Genomic DNA, 23,289 nt, shown 5'->3' on the forward strand with positions numbered 1-23,289 from the left:
GCTATGTGGCCCTAATTAGCTCACGCACTAGTCACCAAACTGGAATTCAGAAGACAAAATCCTGTCCCTCCTTGTTTGGGATCTGAGAAGATCATTTGAAGTGAGGGTTAACAAATTGAATTAGAGTTTCCTTTCAAATACAGCGCCCGACCCAAAAACATTACAAATTAATCCAGATTCTTTGATCCCTTTAGTTTCAAAGACAAAGCTCTTGTAATTCTGCCTCTCCACTTAACATGTGACTGAGATTCCTAAGTACTTAAACACCCATACTTTCTGATGGAATAAAATTAATTCTTACAGAGTATTACCAAACATTTTAGTGTAAGCAGAGCCCAATATATTTTTCTGAACAAAAGAAAAGCTTTAAAATTCAGGAACTCCAGTGAAAATTGAAGAACTAAGCTGATTAAATGCTGTATCTAGAGTTGTGCAGAACAATCCAACTGTAACTGCTGAAAATGTAGTGAAATAGCAGGAGCTTTTGGTAGAAGTATTCTGAAAGTCACATCTAGCTAGTTTTAGAGGAAAAAAAAATGTGGTACAGTATAAGTAAAGCACAGGAAGGATGTATTTTCCTGCACTCTTCTACCAGTGTGCCAGAAAGACCAAAGGTCAGGTTTTCAGAAGAACGCTGTGTTCACTAGCTCTAATTTAATTTTCTACAAAAGCAGCCATGTTTGCAAATGGCTAAGCACCAAGCAGCTCCCATGGAAACCATATCAGGTGCAAGCCTGTTTAAAAATACAGCTGGCTCAAATACCTATAAACAGGCAGAGACCTTCTAATAATCAGAACAAATCATTGGTTATGAGAACTCGAAGAAGAAATCTGGATATTAATTTCTTGAGGTAGTTCCTTGTGATGCTTTGACTCTTCTAAATGTATTGCCAAAGAGGTGGCAAAAAAAGTCTTGCGTAGGATTTGGAGGGAGATTATTTTCATACAGAAATCTTGAGAGAAAGAGAAGTCAGTATTTTAGATACTTTGCCAGAAAACCAAGTTGAGTTACCAGCTCAGTTATCATAGGTGAGTTTATCTGGGAAATCCCAGGAGTGCCAGCCAATAAGAAGTCTATCTTAAAAATCACAGGAATTTCTTCTTCCTGAAATTACAAAACTGTGGTTCCAAGTTTTTGTAAAGCAGTCATTCAAGGTTTCAAACTTGTCTTCCAAACATTAATTTTCAACCTCTCCATTTCAGCATATGGAGGGGGAAACTCCAAACCCATTAGTTATCAGCAGGTTGTGAGATTTGGCAACTCTGTTACCAAGATATTACTGTCAAAGCCAAATCCGTAGGAATAACCTTGAAATAAAGGTCCTGTTATCTCTCACCAGCCTTTCAAACTATCCATCCCCCAAGAAACTTCAAAATTGGAATAGGATACTGGGCTGTTTGGAAAGAGACTAAATTGTTCACAGCTGCCTGGGAATTAACAAACTTCCTCCTCTTTATGGTGGAATGCAGCATATTTCTGAGCCAGGTGGAGGATACTATGTGAGGTTCTTGTAGGACCTGGAGTTGGCACAAAGAAGAACATTTTCAAGTCTGCACATATATTTGAGTTCCAGGGCTCAATAATAATTTTCTGGCAGATTAGTCCTGCCCTACAGCAGGTTTCTATGATCACTAAACCCAGAGTGAAAGCAATGTGTCTGGATTTCACATCTTATATACTTCCACACCAAAGCTTTAATTTTAAAAACCTGTTGTTTTTAGCTTTGACACTGATCAGCAAGAACAAGTCTGACAATACACAGGTAAACAGCAGAGTAAACTGCAAGGACAGGTCCATAACAGGACAGGTGACACACTCATAACTTGGAGGAAATTATTCAGAATAACTTGATAAACCTTTGCCAAGATTGCTAATGGAGAGATCGTGAACTGCAAATTGCAAATGTGACCTTGTTTTGTCCAACACTAAGGAGTAGCTTACAATTTTTTTCTTGCTTATTTTAACGATGCTCATTGATCCTGAAAAACAGTCTCTTTACTATCAAGTAATTGCCTGCTTGTAATTTAATAGTTCAGTCCATGAATGTGCAAAGTGTTGGCTCTTAGGTTTGTTAAATTTTTTTTATTTATTTGATGACACTTTTATTTCTGTGAAAAGAAACTGAATCCTTGATCCTCAAATAAGGAAACTTTGAATTGGGGGCAGCTTAGTCTTTCATGGATATAAAAAGCAAGGCTATTTGAAGCAAGGTACTACTCAGGATAAAAAATGTTGCACTTAAGCATTCTCAACAGTTGCAGAAGTAGTTTTTTTGGAATGCCAAACTCAAAGAAAACACTGAAGCTCACCAGCTGTTAGAAGGTATTCTCATCTGCTTTAGTAGTATCCAATACTGAAAAAATAAGAGAGATACATCCAATGCATCCAGTCTTTCTCACTAGACTTTGTAAGCTTTCTTTATTTTACATCTGAATCAATTCAGTTTTCTCACTTTTCCAAGCTTTACTTTCTGTATCTTAAAATACAGCACTCTACTGCAGTCTGCACCTTCAGGTCTCTTTTACTTCATGGCCTCTGGCTTTAAGCCCCAAATGAAAGTCCTGACAACATCCTGAAGATTTCCCCCCAGTTTTTACCTGAAATCACATACACTAGCAACATACAGTTTGTGAAAGTGCTTTCGCATAAAGGACTTGTCAAATCAAAATAAGCACACAAATTTTCCTTATCTATTAATATTCTGCCACGTGTTCTACAACTTTTTGCTTGTTATGAATCAAATCACGGTCTAATAAAAGACGTGACGGGGGCTGGAGGTGAATATGCTATACTTTTTTTATCCCTATATTCTTCTTCCATATGATCTATGAACTTGTTCTCTTCCACTCAAATGCTGCTTTACTGGTTAGTGAAATTTGTGATGCAAACCTTATTTAAACAGTTCCTGTGCATTCAGACCTCACAAGAGAACTAGAGATGCTTTAGCATCGCAAACGTTGAGAAGGGAATGTGGCATGCTATCATTAGGGCCAGAAAACATCACAACCTGATAATAGTTTAAAAGAAAATAGGTGCAAAACTTGCACAGGTCAGATTTGCCAACATCATATCAAATACAGTAAGAAGAGGGAAAATGAAAGGGAGCATACAAAATAGACAGTAGTGTTTAGTTGTAAGTTACTGTTTCAGCAACAGAAAGGTGAGTCTGTGTGGGAGCCTGAGCACTATGGTTACACACTCTGTGGGCTTCGTTTGAACTCATCCAGTTTTAAAGTCGCTTAAACTGGGTTTGTGTCAAGCCGAGATAACTCAATCGAGAAAAGAAAATCCAAGTAGACAGGCCATTGGTGCTAGGGTTTTTGCTACATAAATACCTGAAAAGGAATTTCCAAATTCACTATGACACAGACATAATACTGGTGGAAAAGGGGAATAATCAGTTTATTTCAGTCACTAAGTCAAAACAAAAGTATATTGACAGTGAATTCATGGTGTAAAGAGGCTTTAAAGCCACTAGCTGGCAGTCAGAGAAGATTCCCTTTTCCAGGCTGTACTGAAGGCCAGCTCCTGCTCTGTCCCTTGAGGACCCCCAGCTCTGAGAAAAGCCAGGCATGAACAAGTTTTTTAGGGTGTAAAGCCCTACCCTGTCCCTGCACAGGAATCGGAGTGCTCAGCACACCCCATGACAACACAGAAACTTTGGGTCATGTACTGGGGATGGAAAAAGTAAACAAGATGGAAACCATACGGTACAGAAACAAGGTGGAAAGTCCATTTCTTCAGAGACTCATTACATTACATTTTTTGTTTGTTAAATTATATTTTTTTCTATTCCTTTTTTTATTAAAGGAATGTTTAAGAAGCCTTCTCAGCCAGACCCTGTTGTCATATAACCAGTCATGCCTTCCTGAATTTCTAGATTTCATCTAGCCCAGTGTGACTTCCAGCCTAAACTTTTAGTTCAAAATAAATTTTTATTGGAGGATTATGAATGTAAAATAGGATTTCAAGATCTCAAATACAACACTAATTTATGTTCTATTACGCAGTGCTAAAACCACCGTCTAAAGTGAAAATTTGTACTTACACAGCCCTATACACATACAAACAAGGTTTTACGGTTTCACAGGGATCTCTCTTTCAAGGTTACTTTCTTGAGTTACTGGCTTGGTCTTTATAAATTTCCCTCACCTCCATGGAGAATTTATGGCCCCAGTTGAGACAGAGTAAAAGCTAATGTAAATTATCAGCCTAGATGGAAAGATCTCTTTCTTTCCATGAAGGATAAAAATTACGCCACTAACATGTTGGGTTGCTTGGTGCCTGTAGTTCATAGAAACAACCAGACAACTGCTAGAGCAACTATAACCAGCTACTGCTGCACCTCACAGACCAATTTGTTTCAAGTGCCCTCATGGCCACAGAAGCAGACAAATATAAACTAAAATACAAGTAAATAAAATCTTAATATACCTTCTGGTGATTTACCTCCAGCACGTTTTAAAAGACCCCTAAAACTTTATTCAGTACAATGCAATTTATTACCTGCCTCTCTCCAAGCTGGATGACAGCATAGCTCTTCTGTATATTTGGAAGCAAAAATGCTCCAGCTGCTTGACACTGAAAATAACAATGATTCACAAAGTCTTGAGTTTTAATTTGCCAAGCACTAAACGGATGCAGTCTTTCAAAGGTAATGACTCAGGTTTTCTTCAGTTTGTTTGGAAAAAAAAGGAGAATTGGGAAACAAATTGTGGCCTCAGCAACAAAAATATTTCTTTTGTAAAAGAAAGAAAAATAAGTCAAGTGGATAATGGCAAACACCTGCAGGAAAAAAAAATACAAGTGTACTTTGGAAATACACTTTCAATTGGCACTGTGGAGCTTCATGAGGGGGCTGGTTTGATGCTGCCTTCACATTTCACAACATATCGGTAGTAGTCGGTGCTTTGATATGCACAACTACAGCTAACATTTCATAATATGACAATCTAAGAGGTGAAATGGCTTTTGTATTTTAAAATCCATTGAGAACAGCTGCAACTTAGCACTGATTGATACATCATTGCTTTCCTAAATCAATGCCTCTTTTGTTGAGTTATATAAAGCCGTTTTCATTGCCACACAAACAGGAGACACTAATCTAAAAAAGAAAAATTTAAAATAGATTTAAAATCTATTATTGCATGTTATATGTCAGCATCAGCTATCCCTAATATCTAGATGTAAGGAAACAACTAGAAATATCATATACACAAGTAAAAGAGTAAAATTTAACTAGCATTTTGAAGTAACAGTACTAAAAAAGTTTATTTCAAAACTGCATGTTTCTAGGTGGGACAAGGATTACTAGGACATACTTTTTCCCTAAGTGAATTTTCCAAGAGTCCCAAGCATTATTTGCCTTCTAGTTCTGCAGTGTCAATATGGATTTCTCATACCAATTTCCATGGAGCCTGCCTCCACAGTGAAAATATATTGTGTTTAGAGAACATACTAACACATTTTAAGAACATGTTTACTGCATTTAAACTAACAGTAAAAGTGCACATGGAAAAAAAAGCTATTTTCTTAAAAAGATGCCATGCGGTCAGCCTTAGAGTTAGCCAGCAAGCTTTTTTAAGCACTGTTTTTTAAAAATCTTTTCTAGATTCCTAGACCAGATCCCAGGGAGGAAATTAGTCCAATGGATTTTCTTTGCCTCTTGGCTTTTGGGGAATAGTTCCTAGTGAAGTTTCATGATGAAACACCTACCAAGAAACACTGAACCAAGAAGGTTTAGGTGGCTCTGAGTGAAATAACCGCTTACAGAGGTTACAGGAGAAGTACCTGTGGTAGTCTGTAGAATAAGGCTGTGGAGAGCTTTAGCGCACTAGTCAGATTGTCAAAGAGCATGGCTTTAGCAAGTTCTGTGCTTGCCAGGAGCAAGACTGGGAGTCACGGGGAAGAGTAGCTTAAAAAAAGAAGTGAGGGAAGTCCTGAAACTACATGGTAATGCATGGTTACAAACATTACCTGTATTGTAAACCAGCTGACTCATGGAGAAGGTTTTGGGTTATGTTTTTGTCCTCATACCAGCCATGCTAATACATACCTGCCATGCTAATTCTGTGGCAAATAGACTGATCTCCAAGTACATGCAAGAAAGGATAATCCTCTCTAGGGTTTCAACCTTAGTGGGCAGGTGCATTGTTAGTGTTTTGCGGGTATTACATCTTCTCTACTGACAGCAGTAATAAAACATATTTTCCAAGTGTGGATAGGACCTATGAGAATCAGTCTCAAACCTTGAGTCCTAGGGGAGAATGCTGTCTGTGCCTGTGCAGACCTCTCAGCAGGATAAAATTCTGATTGGAGGGTGGAGTAAGTGTAAGTTTAATGTTATTATGCCAGTTTCCATTAGACAGCCTTGTGCAACTCGGGCAATTTAGGAATGCTGTTTGATTAACTTGTCTAATTTGGGAGCTTGAACAATAGGATTAAAACTTCTGTAATACAACTGACTAGGGTGAATCTTATCTTTAGGAATGTAGACATATAGGTAAGTTTAAACGTATATGTGATAAACTTATATGTGGGTATATATACACACACACCTATACATATATAGGTTATACAGGTATATATGTTATACGGGTGTCTTCCCAATTATGGGTGCCTGCAGCACTCTAAACACCTCACTTGCTACTCTCTGAATTCCCCATGGCTGCTGAGGTACTTCCAATTGATGTGTGTAATATGGATGCTCCATATATATTTTTCCCCTCTAACCTCACTGCAAGTTCTTCATGTCCTTTATACTTACTATTAGTGTACTGGGTTCCATATTCATCTCCAAGTCTGTCAACACAGTTCACCTCCTGTAATCAGGAAATGGTGATTAAATGAACATCCAAGTACAGAAGCTGTCAACCTGGTGTTCATCTTTTTTAAAGTTAAAAAAAAATCAAATGTTCAATTACCTTTTGCATTCACGTGGCTCTGAAAAGCTCTTAAAAAAAAAAAGTGGTTTGATCTCTTCTATGATCTCAAGACATAATCAAGTTCAAAGGTCAATATCAATTGTATCATATTTAGCGTTTATGGGAACAAGACAAAAAAAAGAGATCTCTTTAGAAAAGGTGTATGCTGCAAGCCCTGCAGTTCTCTCTTCTGAGGTGGGCTGTTGAAGGTCCTAGAAGGAGCTTATCTGAGGCATTTAGATCTTAATCACAAGAAGGTTTTGCTGATTTTAGCTAGCTGTTTCAGCATCTGGTTCAGCGTATTGGAAGGTCTTTGAGATTTTGTTTCAGGACTGGGTTGCAGATAGCATATAATGGGGGGGGAAGTTATTTATATCCTCTTTATGTATATAGGAAAAATTATCTAGAATATATATGCCTATGCCACCGATCTAAGAGGCAACATAATCCACTCTCAAACTGCAGAGCGAGCACAACTTCTTTAGTGCGTGCAAAAACGTTGACCTCTGTGTAATTACTCCGGGCTTACATCAATATAACAGTGCCGGGTTTCCATTCAATTATTTTCTGGGAGTGGCAGGCTCTCTTCCTGGAGTGCTTATTTATTTCAAATTGGCCTAATTTGCTCAACAATTTGCGCATCCCTTCTTTGGGATCCCACACCTGCCCGTCCAGCGGCGGCTGGGGCTACACGGGATGCTCCGCCCGTTCGGTGCTGCCCGGCACCGACACCCCAGGGACCATCACGGCTGGGACCGAGCGCTGAGCAGTTGCCTACGGATGAGTAAGCACCAAATGTGGTAACTCAGGCCAGCAGCGCTGCAATTAAGGCTATAATTTCAGGTGTAGCCAGCAGTCGTGATGAATATTTATTTCGAAGTACCAAGTAAAAGAAGTATCCCGGCTAGGCGGCATTGGGAAGTTTGGGGGATTGGATTTGTGAAGTAGGGGGGCTACCTCGTCCCATCCCGGGCGGGACTGGTTCCCGCAGGGTCTTTTCCCCCTCCACAGCCCGAGAAAGGACCCTTCCCAGGGAAGGAAGGGTAAGAAGGGCACGGCTTCCCCGTGGGAAAGCCGAGAGGCGCTCCCCGCGGGCGCGGAGCCGGCGGAGGGCAGGACCCAGGCTCCGCTTCCCCTCTCCAAAAGCCCCCGCCGAGCAGCATCGCTGGGTCCGGCGGCTCCGTATCCCCGTGCTCGCCGGCGTGGTTTGCGGGCGTCCCCTCGGGTTTTGCCCCGCTGCTGAAAGGGAAAGCTGAGAAAGGAGCCGGGTGCCGAGGGCCCTCCGGCTGCCCTCGAGCCCGCAGCAGCCTCGGCGAGCTGGAGGGCTGCTGGAGCCTCCGAGTCCTTATTTCTCCCTCTCTGCAACCGACCTCGCCGGGGCTCCCGCAAGCCAAGCGAGCGCCGCGGTGACCGACCGGCTTCTCTGGGGCGGACTCGGAGCCGCACGGACCCGAAGCCCTGAGCGTCCATCTCCTCGCGAACCCCTCGGCCGAAACCCCGGCGCGCGGCTGAAGGTGCGATGCCGCGGCGGTGCCGCCGGTGGGGGCTGGGTCCGGTCCCGGCAGCATCCCACCGAGGGACAGAGCCGTGCTGCTGGGCGAGCACTGCCTGACTGGTTTGGGTATTTTGTTTTAGGGTTTTTGTGGTTTGGGGTTTTTTTTTCCGGTTTAGGTTGGGTTTCGTGTGTTTCGTTTTGTTGTTTGGTTTTGTTTTTTTCTCCTATGTTGGCTTTTAAGTTACTGTGAAACGAGGAGGCGCGGTGGGTGAGGAGGTGCGATGCGCGCCGACCAGCTGCTTGGCGGCGGTCCGTGGCTAAGGAAAGAGCCGCTCGCTCGACGCACCGAGCGGAATATTTCTTTTTTTCCGGGGATGGGGAGGCAGGACGGGCGCCGGGGGTGGAATCCGCCAGCGCTTCCCCCAGCCCCGTCGCTCGACGGGACGACCCCGAGGTGAGCGGCTTCCGCGGTAAGTCCCGGACCCCCATGGCGCGGCTCTGCCTCCTCCTCCCCATCCCTCCCGCCCCTTCCCCGCCGCCGCCACTGGGAGCGCGGCCCCTTTAAGAGCCCGGCTTTGCCTCCCGGTAGCTGAAGGTCATTAAAACACAAAAGCGCTCCGGCGCTGCGGTCCAATATAGCGCATGCGCCCTGCCCGAGGACTGGCAGGGAGACGGCAATATGGCGAGAATGCCTGGCAGCGGCGGCGGCGGCGAGTGGAGCGGCGGAGGCGGAGGAGGGGGAGGCGGAGGGAACAATGCCGGGGACCGGCCGCCCGGCCGCGGCGTCGCCCCCCGCCCGCACCGCTACTGCAGCGCCGGCGAGGAGGAGGAGGGCGAGGAGGAGGATGAGATCCAGGAGGTGCAGATAACGGGGGACGAGGAGGAGGACGGAGCCGATGGGGGGCTGCTGCTGGACGAGGAGGAGGAGGAGGAGGAAGAGGAGATGGGTCTGGAGTGGGACGGCGAGGAGGAGCCGGAGCCGCCCGCCGCGGGGCGCACGCCGGGCGGTGGCGTCGGGGCTGCCCCGGGGAGCGCCCCGGCGGGGGGCGGCGGCGCCGGGGGGGCGGCGGAGGACGCGGAGCTGGAGGCGGCCCTGCTGCTGCAGCGGCCGGAGCGGGCGCGGCTGAGCGAGAACACGCGGTTGGCCACCCGCTACGCCGTGCGCATCTTCCGCGAGTACCTGAGCGAGAAGGCGCAGAGCCCCGACTTCGAGACGATGGACAAGGGGGCGCTCTGCCGGGTCCTGCGCTCCTTCTACGCCGAGGCGCGCTCCAAGAGCGGGCAGCTCTACTCCAAGTCCTCGCTCATCAGCATCCGCAGCTCCCTCAACCGCTACCTCAATGAGCCGCCCTACTGCCGCACCCTCGACCTCACCAAGGACCCCGAGCTCCGCGCTGCCAACCTCACTCTGGCTGCCGTCATCCGTAAGCTGGAGGAGCAGGGCGCGGGGCCGGTGGTGCAGAAGCAGGCCATCACCCGCGCCGACCTCCGCAAGCTCTACACGTGCAGCGTCTTCAGCACACAGAGCCCCTTCGGGCTTCTCAACAAGGTCTGGTTTGAGACCTGCATGTACTTCTGCACCCGGGGCCGGGAGAACCAGCGGGAGCTGGAGGAGGACTCCTTCGGGCTGGCCGTGGACGAAGACGGACGCAAGTTCGTCTACTTTAAGGCGTTGGGGCCCTACCACAAGTCACGCTCGTCTTCCTGGAGCAAGAAGCGGGCGGAGAGCAGTGATGAGGAGAACCTGCCTCGCATGTATGAGACTGGCACTGAGTTCTGCCCCTACGCCAGCTTCGTCAAGTACCTCTCCAAGCGCAACCCCCTCTGCAAGGCCTTCTTCCAGCGCCCGCGGGACCACTGTAGTGAGGGTGACATCACCTGGTATGAGAACAAGGCCATCGGCAAGAACCTCCTGGGAACCCGCATGCAGATGCTCTCCAAGGCAGCCAAACTGTCAAAGACCTACACCAACCACTGCATTGGTGCTGTCTCCATTGCCACCCTCAACAGCATTGCTGGCATTGGCACCAAGCTGGGGGGTCTGCAGCCACCGCACCATCACCCCCCTCCCCACCACCACCACCTCCTCCACCACCCTGCCAGTGGGGGCTGCTACACCCCTGCTGCCCTCAATGGTGGGCCCCGGCCCCGGCCCCCCGCTGCCAACCCCTATGTGCTGCCTAAAGACGGTGATGCTGCGCTGGTGAAGGCAGAAGTGGCTGCGGTGGCCCCAGCCAAGCGGGCACTCTACGAGACAGTGTTCCCAGCAGGGGCCGCAGCCGGCGGTGATGCTTGTGGGCCCTCTGCCTCCCCCAAAAGACTCTGCCGCCGCCCTGCTGAGCCCCTGGATGCCGCCGCGCCTGCCGTGGTGGTGGTCTCAGTGAAACATGACCCCCTGCCTCACCTCCTCCCTGAAGCCAATGGGCACAGAAGCACCACCTCACCCACAGTAGTTTCACCTGCTATTGTTTCCCCCACACAGGTAACTGGAAAAAAAAAAAAAAAAAAAGGAAAAAAAATGGCAAGATGGTGACCCTGCACCCCATCCCACATAGCCCCTGCTGCACCTCTCCCTTCCTCACCTTCCCCTAGGTTGGGTGTCCGCACACACTATCAGCCCTGAGGTGGCTCCCAGAGTGACTCTTGCTGTTCAGGCACCCAATAAGCCTGGATGCTGTTATCCACCTTCCTTGCCCGCAGCTTCCTGACACCCCACCACCAGTCCAGTGACCACTCGTGCCTGTGGGTTGGACTTGAGAGGTGCATGGGTGCTGTTGTGCCCCCCCCGCAGTGGCAGCACCTAAAGCTCAGCCCTGCTGGCTCCCCCTTTCTCTGCTTTTTCTTTCTTTCCCCCTTATTTCTTTCTCTTTTTTTTTTTTTTTTTGCGAGAGGTGGGAGTTAGGAGTTAGAAAAGTCAGGCCAAAACAGTAGATAAGGGCTCAGGTATCATTAGTGTACGTGGTGTTCTTGATGTGCTAATGAACTATTTAAATAACCTCAAATGCAGGAAATGGCCAGGAGAATAGTCAATTACACACTAGTAATGAGAGTGTAATTTTAAACTTAAGAAGTTAACAAGAGGGTTAATACAGCAATTGCGTTCATCTTGTATTTGTTTATTTAAAATAGCTGTGTTTCCTGGCAGTGTTCCTCTTCTCTTTTCCTTTTTTTTTTTCTATAAGGCAAATTGGCTTAGTTGTGTTAGTTGCCGTAGTGGTAAAACACACCGTGCGAGCACAATTAGAGTTAGGTGTAGCTTAACTGTGGGACAAGCCCAGAATCATTAGATGTGTTTTGTTGAGGTAAAGCAGTCTTGTCAAAAACGCCGTGGAGCTGTGCTTTAATATGTGCCTCCTGAACCCCCCTCTGCCGTGTGCCGGCAAGTGCTGGTGCCTGTTCCCCGTCTCCACCGAAAGTACTTTCCTTTTGTGTGTTTGAGTGCTGGAGCTAAATTACTTCAATTAAAGACTCGCTGCATCTCTGCAGTTGTCTTGAAGTTTGGAAGTCAGTCTAACTAAATCTATAAAGCGCATGCAGTTATGTTGTGCCCCATAAAATACTGTGTTTCAGGCAAGAAGTTTACTGCTGGCTGCCCCTACGCGATTACAAAACCCCTCTGACATTCTTGTGTCGAGTAATAACAGAGATCGCAGCCGTCGGCCGGAGAGCACAGCGCTGGGGGAGCTCAGGTATATGACATGCCTGAGCTGTTTCCAAAGTGGAAATACCGGTTTTGGACAGACTGACCCTTTCAAAGAGTTTGCCGGCTAATCAGCCAGCCTGAAGGCTAATTGTAGGGGGAGGGAAGGGAGAGGGGGGCTTTCTGTGAATGCCTGCATAAGCATGGATGTTCTTTAAAATACCTGTGACCTCTTCTTTCTTGTAGGGTTCTTTTTTTGGACCACATCAGTGGAGTGCTATGGTTTGATGTCCTGCTGTGTGTCCTGTGGTGTTTCTGAAAGGCTTAGAGGCTTGATTATGTGCAGATAGTGTTTTTGTTCTAGCTCATTATTTCAGGTATAAGCTAATGCTCTTCTCTGTATTTAACCCTAGATTCCTCTTTACCTTGCTTTTAATGATTTTGAAACTTCAGGCGTAGTTTAGCATTTTTACAGCAGCAGCTTATGTGAGTACGGGAAGGGAAAGAGGGAACCGGGTTGGGTAGTTCTGATACAGTTAGCGGTAATGGAGTACGCATGTCTTCAACGTGTTAAATGAGGTGTCTTGGTGCCTTCTGTTATCAGGCTGGAGAGCTGGATCTCTACCCCAGCCCACAAATCTCTTCATACTTGCATGAAGCTTAGGTGAGGAGAAATCCAGCTGCTGTTCTGTTTGTCGCAGAGCTGCGCTTCCTATGTGAAGCATTCAGAGCTGTAATTCTCATTAGTGGCGGGCTATAGGGAGAAAAGGGGATGTATCTAAAATAGATGATGGATTACACAGGCATGTGCTGTTTCCCTGAGTGTATCAAGAAAGAAAATGAGCAATCAGCGAGGATACTAGATGGTGTGGTAGGTTTTTTAGTAGTTATATAGAAGTGTTCATCTCCATTCACAATTTAGTGAGCTAAACAAGCTGCCCAGCCGCTTTTATAGCTGCATCTTGCCTTCGCTACAAACCCCATTAAAACTTTAGAAGAAAGACAAATGTCTTTTCATTTTTGTCTTTTTAATCACTGGTTCTTCTCATGTCAGTTTTAACTTATGCACTTCTTCTGGGATGTAACAAAATGAAAAAATCTTAGCTGTGGAATAGAACTACTTGGAAGAATGTTAATGCTAACCTTTTTCTCCCTGGCTACCTTTTGTAACAGTTACGCTAATCGAGGTCCAGGGCATTTCCTGGGGAAATTAATGACTGGCTGGGGTTAATGGCCCAAGGCATTACCTCAAGCCATCAACTCTCCCAGCTGGTCATTAATCCTCAGGAAATGCCCCGGCCCCCAATCGTTACTGGTTAATTATAAACAAAAAGTTTCCAGGCCTCTGTATGGAATACATCTCATCAAGTGACATGATGCTAAATTCCGCTGTTGACAAATATTACTGATTCCTTGAAAATATGAAGGTCATAAGTTTGTGATTTATTGGTCGTCTTTGTATTTAATCTCCCAGGGGGCAGATTCTGCTGCCCTCATGGACTTGTGCAATAGTCTGGTGAAAAAATGGTGGTGTGATGAGTGGGTTTCTTAGAATCTTTATACTGTGTGCACACGTCTTTTTTTTTTTTCTCATGTCATAGAGAGGTAGAAAAGGTTAAATAAAGGCATTAAAAGCAATGTCTTCAATTTGCACTGACTGCATTTAAGTGTAAGAATCTGAGCAAGGATGTTAATTTTACGCTTTTCTATCATGGTTGCTCCCATCTTTTGTTTTAGTAGCCCCAAGATGTCTTTTTAACGCTGGGTTTGTAGCAGCTTCCTCCAGAGCTAGGAAAAGGTACATTAAATGTTCATCTTGATCCAACTATTGCTTTAGGTTGTAGCCTCAAGAGTAGCATTTACAGAGTGTATTTTAAGCATGCACTCTGCCATCATGGCACAACTTTCCTTTCAGTCACTATTTGTTCTGAAGTGTAGCAGTTTTCCTGCCACCGTCAGTAGTACTTCAGTTCAACTTGATGACAGATAAGTGTAATTTGGCTGTTGTTCATCTTCCATGTTACTGAAAGATGAACAATAGCTGAAGTTTAAGCTTTTGATGCTACAATGTGGTGATAACTATTGAGATTTATAGATCTGGTACACGCTGAACTTACTACAATGGTAATACACAAAAGCAGGTCTAGGAAAACAGATTGGCTTGTGCCATGGGTGAGGAGAGTTGCGTGTTGCTTCAAAATTACTCCTATTACTTTGGTTCTCTAACTCAGTCGGGTCTCTCTGGGCTGCTTATGAAGGGTTTCATCAGCTATTAAGATATCTACCAAACAGGTATTAAAACATGAGCCACGTGCATTTGTCTTGGCTGTTCCAGAGGATCCTCAAACACTTTTTCCTCCTGCTTTAAATCCAGAGCTGGGATTTTGTTTTCTTTTGATCTGGCACTTGTCTTTTCATTGCCTTGTGTTCCCTTTGAAGGGCTTACTTTGACCAGAACCAGAAATCTGGTTCTGACGGCGGGTTTTGCAGAAGAAGGCAAAATGCTAGCACATGATGAATATAAGTAGGCAGCAGGCACAACTGGGAACAAATAAAAGCAACTTGTTAGTTAGCTTAGCTCGTTTTAGTCTTTGGGGTTTTTTTTTGGAGGTGGATAAGAATCTTGCTGCTTGATCTTTGGTTTGGGAACTTTCTACATTTCCATAAAATGCCCCCCTTCCCCCCCCCAAGCTTCTGTTCTGTACAAATGTTTGTAATGCTCTGACCAGAATCATGGCTAGGTGCTTTCTGAGTATACAAGGTAGGAGAACTCATCAGACAGCTTCAGGGAAGGATGCTTAGGATGATGGTGTTAGGATGCTAGGCTTAATTTCTATACAGATAATAGATGAGGCCATCTCTTTATCTTAAAGGCTTAAAGTACAACAGCTATTAAGACTGATGACTGCTAAATACTTTGTTAGTTCTTGTGGTGGTTTTGTTGTTATCTGGTTTCAGAGGTTAGTGCTGGCTGTCCTACTGCCTGGTTAGTGCCAACCTCTTTGATTAATGGTTATTCCAGCTTGTAAGAAAACCTCAGATTTCCTTGGTGTTTTTTTAAGAAGAAACGCTGAGGCTAAAATTAAAAGTGTGAAGGCTGAAGGAACTGTAAAAGCTGTGCCTACCTTAGAAGCTGCTGTTTGTTCGTTATTGTTTGTGTTGGTTTTTTTTAATGGGGAAGATTTTAATCTTCTAGTTAGTTACAGAAGTGGGAAGTGATTAAACGTAGAATGGACCTATTATACCTGATAGTCATCAAAATTGCTCTGAAATCTTTGGAAGACGGGATAGAGTAGCAGGAGTATCAAATGTGGTTCTTAGAGATAGATTTCTTCTCAGTCTCCTTAGTGAGACAAATGAATCCTGCCTATTTCTGTCTTTGGTGGAAGTCAGTGTTGTTTGTAACTGAATGCTTCTAAAGGTCATTGAACAGAGATGAAGTTTATTTGAAGATGGTAGGAAATCTCAGCCCATGTTCCTTGTAACCAACATGACGTTTGATAGGCACTGAATGTTTCCTGAAATGAATGCAAGAAAAGCAGAACAGAGTTTAGGCTTTAGTGATCTTGTATACAGCTTTGGGGGTTGTGTATACACTGAAAGGAATGAAGGGAACTGTTTTTATTTTCCTAGACTGGAGTTGGTCCATTTTGGATCAGCTGTTAGGGAAAGAGTTGATTTAAGGTGATTCAAGAGAGTATTTCACAGAAGAGGAATGGTGTTTTGATACATCTAGAATTGTAGTTGTGGAATCTAGTGTCCAATACAGTTGCCACACTGTTTTTGTAGGTACTCTTGGTTGCATTGGCATAATATATTGGACATTGTTATATTTTGCAACTATTTCAGATACCAAATCCTTCCACTAGCACTTTAATTTTCAAACTGTTTTCACTTTTTAGAAATTAGGCTCTTTTTATTTAGTTGCATCGTGTGAGCTAGTCAGAGAACTTGCCTGGTCTGGCCCTCAGTGATGATAGGAATGCAAGAGGTGATCTGTTTTGTATAACTCAAATGAAGATGACCTTTTTAGTACAATTAGTGGGGAAAACAGCATCATTGAAGCACTGCTGAATTTTGTCACTTTTTAATTCTGTAGAGTCTGAAACAGCTACGTTGGGACTCTCCCTCTGTGCACATCAAAGATATAAAATGTACAAACTTAAAGGCAGCAGAGAGCTTTTTTTAACCGAAAAAGTCGTCTGTGATTATCCTGTAAAAGATTTTCCATTGCCCACTGCTCTTGTTCTGGAGAGCAAGAGATCAGCAACTGTTCGGTCTAATTGGTGAGTCTATATGACAGTGAGCTGCCTTATTTCATGTGTGGTGTAGGAATAAATGAGCGCTTAAACCTTTTGAAACACACCACTTCTGCAAAAGCCATAGGCTGTAATTAAATTGAATGCAGGGTTGTATTGTCTTGTGCCCTCGGCTATAAACTTGATAACAGACCATGGTACACCCACTATTGTGTTAGAAGCTAGAACCTAATTAGTGATGTTGTAGATTTTTCACTCAGTTTCGAAGCCCTTCTATTCATCATTTTCCCTGTGTCCTTTCTTCCTTATTATTTTGCTTTTCTGTTTCTGAAGCAATAAATGCACCCGTCTTTTCAGAAGGAAATTGTTAAGGGCATGTAGCCAAATATGTACGTGCAAGATAATGTTTTATCATATTTTGGATTCAAGGGACAAAGGCAGTGTAACTACATTTTATCTGATCTAGAAGAGATTTATTAGTGTTGTGATAGTAAAAATATATAATCATGTTTCCAGGGAATGCTTTGTAAGTCTCTTCCAGGCATTTCAGGGGGGGAGTGAAGAAGGGATTGGAACTTCTCATAATACCTTGATCTAAAAGTAACATTGGAAGACATACAATTGAATTCTGTTTCGGTTGTTTTTTGGGGGAGATTATCCACAAGGAAAAATGGCTCTTCTGGGCTTTTAGAGATTCACATGCTTTTGTACTCAACCAATTTTAGTTAGTTGATCTGAAAACCTTCAGACTTGCTCAGAACTTAATCTCTAATGAGGACAAGTGCCTTTGATGTGTTCTTAATGCCATTTTTAGTTTGGGAGATCATAAAAGTACACAGATGCAGTATATGCATTTCCAGTAAATTCTTAGTTAATCAATATGCTTACCTGTTGTATGCTTCCGTACCTGTCAGCAGCTCGGACAGATTTTTTTGATTAAAATTGAGGTTGAGTGATTTTTTTTTTTAAGCCCTATTCACTTTACCAACATATGAAAACACATTATTTTGGCTTTTGTGGGTTTGGTTTGGTTTTTTTTTTTAACTCTGTTAACCATATTAGCATAACCACTCCATGTAACAGTCATGTGCATAGATACTAGATACCTGAGCTAGCACCTCCTTGGGACTTCTGACTTGCTTCTTGTACTTGCCTGAGTGGTGTTCTATGCTGATATGGTTTGCAGTGTTTGTGGCATTTAAAGTGGGTAGTGTGGCCTGGATGATGTGATATTGTGTAGTTTTTGACAATGTGTAATCAATTCTCTTTGAACAGTGACACCAGCATTATGAAACTGATGCTTCTCCTTTAATACTCTCATGGTTTTCCATTGGGGAACAACAGGAGTCCAGAAAGACTAAGGCTGTGTGATCTGCAGGGAAGAACGGACTATAAAAATAAAACCCTTGGTGAAGCTTTCTCAAGGTGCTGGTAGGAGAGGAGGTTTGAGTGTAGCTTTTTTGGTAGTGAGGGTAGCTCATCAGGTTAAGTAGTTTGTTTGGTAGGTGCTGTTCAGGTAACACAGGATTGAGTGATTGTCCTTGCAAAAGAAGGAGGGCAGGAAACTATTTACAGGAGGTGAGAGGATGAATTTTGGCTTTCCTTCTGATTTCTTATCCCATAGGTCCTGCGGAGGTGCTGGGGTGATTTCTGAGTTGGGCTTATCTCTAGCACAGTGCTTCATTTCACGCTCTCCTCCTTCAAGTGCCGAGGAAGTGGGTCTGATGATGATGTTTTTTTGATAGCAGAGTGGGAGAAAGAGGAGGCTGTATAGTTGGGACTCTTGTGCTTGGTAGCTCTAATGAAGGAGCCACAGCTCTTGGTTTTCCCTGCAAATTCATGCTTGTCTGTGTACACACTTACTACCTTTGTGTTTGTGTCTGTCAGAAATGTAATGCATAAATGAATGACTTTCCTAAAACACCACTTTATTTCAAGTGTCTCGTTTTTTTTTGGTTTTTTTGGGGGTTTTTTTGGTTTTTTGGGGGTTTTTTTTGGTTTTTTTTTTTGTTGTTTGTTCATTTATGTATGTTTGAAATTATGATTTCTGGAGAAATTTCAAGAGCCATTTCTTGACACCCTTCAGCTGAATCTTGCGCTTTTGCTCACCACAATGTTATATGTATATAGCTGCTGCTTTTGCTGCTGATGATTTTTCTCTGTATGGTTCTAGCAGGCTTCAGAAGTGGCAGGGAGGGGTTGATCTGGAGTAAGGAGAGCATACTATGTCTAATGCTTTGGCTTCGAGTTATTAAGATCCAATGTAGTCTTCCTGAGTGCTTGCTCCAGTACATGGTTACTGGCTTCGAAGTATGTGCTTGCCTTGCTGGTGTGAGCTTTTATTTCACAGGTGAGGTGTCTGCTGTGCGCTCGAAAAAAAGGCACTGAAACTTTCAGGTGCAATAGGAAATCATCAGTGGTTAATTGCCAAGCATCCTCTGGCTTAAAGCTTCCCTAGAGAAGAAGGAGCGGAAACATGTGGTGTGTCTGGCCAATGCGCGGGTGGGAACACAAAGTATATGTGGGTTTAGCATGAAAGAGAAGGGGAAATCCGCTCGTGTTACCTTCCTCGCCTCAGTTCTGCTTGCAGTGGGTTGAGACTGTTTTCTCCTTACACCTGAAATGTGGGGAAGGAGTGAGGAGGATGAAATGGACTTAAATAGCTTCCTTCCTTCTTCGCTTCTTCAAAGGGCTGGCTGTTACCTGTGACATGCCTGATAAATTCCTTCCCTTGTATTGAAATTGCCCAGGTCAGAAGTATGGGAGTTATCTGAATTGCTTTAGTTAACCCATATAGTTTTGATGCCAAATTAGGAGGACCTAACTGTGAGAGTTAGGTTGACAAGTTGGAAAGTGTTTAAAGGGAGCACAGATGCTGTAACAGACAAGCCTACAGCTGTAGTACGAACAGTGTGTGAATGTTGGATAAAGAGGGAGTCTGCTTGAATTGGTTGCCTTTTTGAGGGTTTCCCAGTGTTCCTAATTTGATGACTACCAGCAGTCATGTAAAGGATGCTTGTGTGCTTTTCCTCCTCTTCTCAGATGGGGCACAATACCAGCTGCAGTTGTTTATCACAGTAGTTAGATAGAAAATTTTTACAGACCGCATTTGTGGTGATTGAGAGGTAATGCTTTGTGTAGGCTTTTATCAAGTTTATTGGTGCTACTTTCTGTCTTGGGTTTAGCAAACATGGTTCTTTTCCTGTCATCACCACACTAGTTTCTGGCAGCTCTCCCTAGACCGCTGCAAGACCAGGTTCACTTCTGCTCAACTCTTTAAAATGCTTTTTAGAGGGGTGAAAAAGAATAAGATACTTTAAACACCTGCACATTGGCAAATATACAGTTCAGGAAGAAAGAACTGTTTAGCCTTTTAGCATATTTTACACTTTCTCTTGCCTCTTAATTTGGTAATGCTGAAGTGTGTATCTTGCTTTCTCTTTGAAAAAAAAAGATTATTTCTCTTTGAAAATACAGCATCTCTGGGAAAAAAACCAAAAAAACCCACCACAGTTCCTCTCTCTGATAATGCACACTAAGTGACTAGAAAACTTGTGAGTGGAAAAGTAACTGTTCCTAGATTGAAAAGGGATAATGCAAAGTTCTCTGGTCCATGAAACCACATGACGAGACCAAATCCTCTGGAACTGACTGATGTTAGTAGGAATATGATTTCTTTCCAGCACAAATATTTTAAGAAATGATATTTCCTAGCAGGGATGGCAGTGCAAATCCCCCAGCCTTTGATTCTGGCTCTTTTGCCCAAGTACTAATTGAAAATGAAATAAGCAGAGTGGGACTAACTTGAGTTTAGTGTCAGACTCAAACTGCTGCAGAACTGGCTTTCTGAAGCTGCTGCCAATCCAGAGCAGTATGTGTAACACAGTTACGGTTTGATTTTTAAAAAGCAGAAATGACTTTAATGTCCTTTCAGGACTTTGTAGTTTTTTCCTTCCTTTTAGGGTATTTGACACAATTCCAAAGCAGACTTATTTCTGGGTTTATCTCTTTAGAAGTCTTTGGAAGTTATGTTTTTTTGGAGGGATTTTTAATGTGTTATTTTTGAAATGCACCTGCATTTGTCAGCTGATTTCAAATAAAACATTGAGTCTTTTTCATATCTTTTAAGTAGGACCTGAATACAAGTGAAAGTACTGGAAGTACTGTTAGATATAAGCGGTTTTCTTCAGTTTTAGGCACTGAAGAGTATAAAAAGTAAGGAATTAAAAAAAAAAAACTAAGGAAAACTAGGAGTCATTGCAGCTAGCAAGTACAAATGTGTCAAAATCGATATCAAGCTTAAAATATACAGTGACTCAAATAATATTAAATATAGTGTTGAGATGCTAAAGCATTGTACTGGTGTATGGAAGTAGCACTACACTGCTATATAAATGGTAGAAGTATCTCCATGGTACAGAAGAGGGTAGATCAACATTAAAAAAAGTTTGCTATGGTAATTCATTAAGAAAAGGATTCCTTATGTAAGCACTGAAGTAGAATTTTAACCAGTCCTCAGTATGCTATATGCACTTACAGACTGTTAACATATATTCAGAATCATGAATGTAATAGGAGGCTAGATTTGCAGTACAGGATAATGATATGGTAGTAAGTGGTGTAGTCATTCGTTTCAGAAGCTTATGTGTTGTGTTTTAATTGTTGAGAGATACTAAAGCATCAGGTCAAATGCATAGCATTCCAGGAAAAGATATAATAGTTGATAAATAGATCAGGTTGGTTTTTTGTTGTTGTTGTTTTTATAAGATTTTGCAAGACTGTGTCCAAATTTTTGCCAAAAATAAAAAAGACAAAATGTACTTCCCACACACGCCCCTTTCTGTGCATGGTAATCAATTCTAACTTGTTAAGGCTTTCCCGTAAAGCCCAACTGTTTCCTCTGGAGACTTTTTTTGCTCTAATGTTATGATCTTACAAGTGTTACTTGCTGTAAAATGCTCTGATATAGTGTTTTTCTGGCATTATTCTATGACAGTTTCCAGAGATGGAGCTGTGACAACTGCACAGCTACCCTAACTTTCACAGCAGTGGCCTCTTGCATGTGGTATGTGTGTTGACAGGGGTCCTCCATGGCCCCATCCTTCCTATCAGGTGTTGGTTCAGGTTCCAGCACAAATGAATGCTCCTGCTGAAGCATTGACAGTGCAGCCCTGCCACAGGGATGCTGGGCACCGCTGCTGACAGCCTGCAGCTCTGGTCTCCTTGTATCTTCTCAGGTTTTTCTCCAAAAAAGGAAACATACTGTAAGGAAAAACTAAATGTGTTGTACATCCTCCCGCCTCCATGCTTTATAAAACAAAGTTTCCAAAACAAGCCCAAATCTGAGAACATTTTATTCTCTTTAACTTAAACGACAGTGGTCTGAAATAGCTGTTACCTCCTCTGTCTGAAAGGACTAGATCTTTAAGAGGGGAGGAGAGCAGAGACTCACCAACCTATCTGGCAGTCAGTAAGCAGGGGTTAAATAACTGTCCTAGCAGGATTTCGGAAGCAGAACATAAAGAATTTTGTAAGAAGAAAAGGATCTGGAAATAAGTTGAAATGGGAAAAAAGGAGAGGGAAAGCAGAGTGAGAAAATGCTACCAACTATCTTGTTGCAGCATGTCAGTTTGGAAACTAGATTAATTTCTGTATACCAGTGTGCTTCTACTGGATTAGTTTGATGGATTCAGGAAGTGGCAAATAATGCTTCTGTTTGGAGAGGGGCTGAAACTAGAGGAAGAAATTAGGATCTAAAAAAAAAAATCCTTCTCTCCTAGCACTTAATAACAAATATAGTAGGTGCACTAAAGCAAGATTTAATAAAGGGAAAGATACACCCGAGGGATGGCGAAAGAAGTATTGTGCATTTTTTCTTTAAAGCGGGAATGTTAGAGGAGAGTGTGAAAGAACACTGAAGTGGAGAAAGTCTTGATTTTCTTCAACTTTAGAATTACTTAAAATGAGTATGACTTAAGTACATCGTATTATTGCCTCTTATGGAAACCAAAATCGAAAGATATTTTTTTTTTTCTTTAATCATGAAAAATGTGACATTTAAACCAGTGGTTTCCCATAGAGTTTTGTGTGGCAGTAAGCATTGGTTCTTGGATATGTATCCCAAAAGAAATCCACTGTCAGCGCTGTGATAAAATGGCCTGTAAGCATTGTATTTGATTTTATGCCTACTGGACAATAAACTATTTTCCTCAAGCTACTTGAAATACTCCTTGTAAACTAAAGGTGTCTGGATTAATTTCTCATTCACATCTTATTAAAACTCACCTAGGAAGTTGGGAAAACATGTTTCTGATCAAAAACCTGTCCATTAATCTCTAGGTTACTTCATAAAATTCTTGAGAACCTCAGTCAGTTCCTGCTTTCAAAGACAGCTTCATCCCACCTGGATGCCAAACAGAGAGAGCAGCTCTGCTATGTAATGGGAAGGTACAAAGGAGATTGTTGGAGACGCTTGTTTTTAGCATGTTTATCTGACCCACAGTTTCCTGGTGGAATACTAAGAGTGTTGAATTATTTCTGTGAATAGCTGTCTGCATTCAAAATGACTTGTATATGCTAGTCTGTTCTGTATGTTAATACCTGTGTTTTTGTTGTGTAGTCAGTTCATGTTATATATGGTAACCTTAAATGCCTCAGTGGTGTGCTTAATCAAAACACATTTTTTTTTTTTCCCCCTAAGGAAACAAATGTAGTGTCGTAGTGCTGAGAAGTCAGGAATTTCTCGTTCTGGTGGTGGATGGCTGGATGCTAGCTTTCAGCAACCTATTGTTGAGAAGTTGCTTTACTGCTATCATACCATAGAGGCTCTTTGCAGATCTCTCTTCTATTAAGTTTCTGCCTATGTATGTTAATGAGTAGAGGACCTCAGATCAGTATTTACAGCATCTGCTTCCTTGCTTTGTTATGCATGGTTATGCACTTTATAAGAAACTTATTCAAGGAGAGTTGCC

At 43.0% G+C, this 23,289-nt stretch overlaps 1 protein-coding gene across 5 annotated transcripts in view; it reads left to right on the forward strand.

Annotated features, from left to right (window-relative positions):
* KCTD1 (potassium channel tetramerization domain containing 1) overlaps positions 1-23,289 on the forward strand; it is a 100,746-nt gene that overhangs the window by 24,147 nt on the left and 53,310 nt on the right. The window contains exon 1 of one of the 5 annotated variants that reach the window (XM_054057468.1): positions 8,049-8,438. The exons of 1 other annotated variant lie outside the window; for it this stretch is intronic. Coding sequence is in view for 1 of the 4 variants with exons in the window: in XM_054057463.1 (XP_053913438.1) it covers positions 9,099-10,901 (1,803 nt within the window). In the remaining 3 variants the exon portion in view is untranslated. Of the gene's footprint in view, positions 1-8,048; positions 8,439-8,650; positions 8,890-9,065; positions 10,902-23,289 lie in introns of those variants that run through there. 3 more of the 5 variants (XM_054057465.1, XM_054057469.1, XM_054057463.1) reach the window with 3 other exon arrangements.

The sequence above is a fragment of the Cuculus canorus genome, chromosome 2 (assembly GCF_017976375.1).
Source record: "Cuculus canorus isolate bCucCan1 chromosome 2, bCucCan1.pri, whole genome shotgun sequence".
Taxonomy (NCBI): domain Eukaryota; kingdom Metazoa; phylum Chordata; class Aves; order Cuculiformes; family Cuculidae; genus Cuculus; species Cuculus canorus.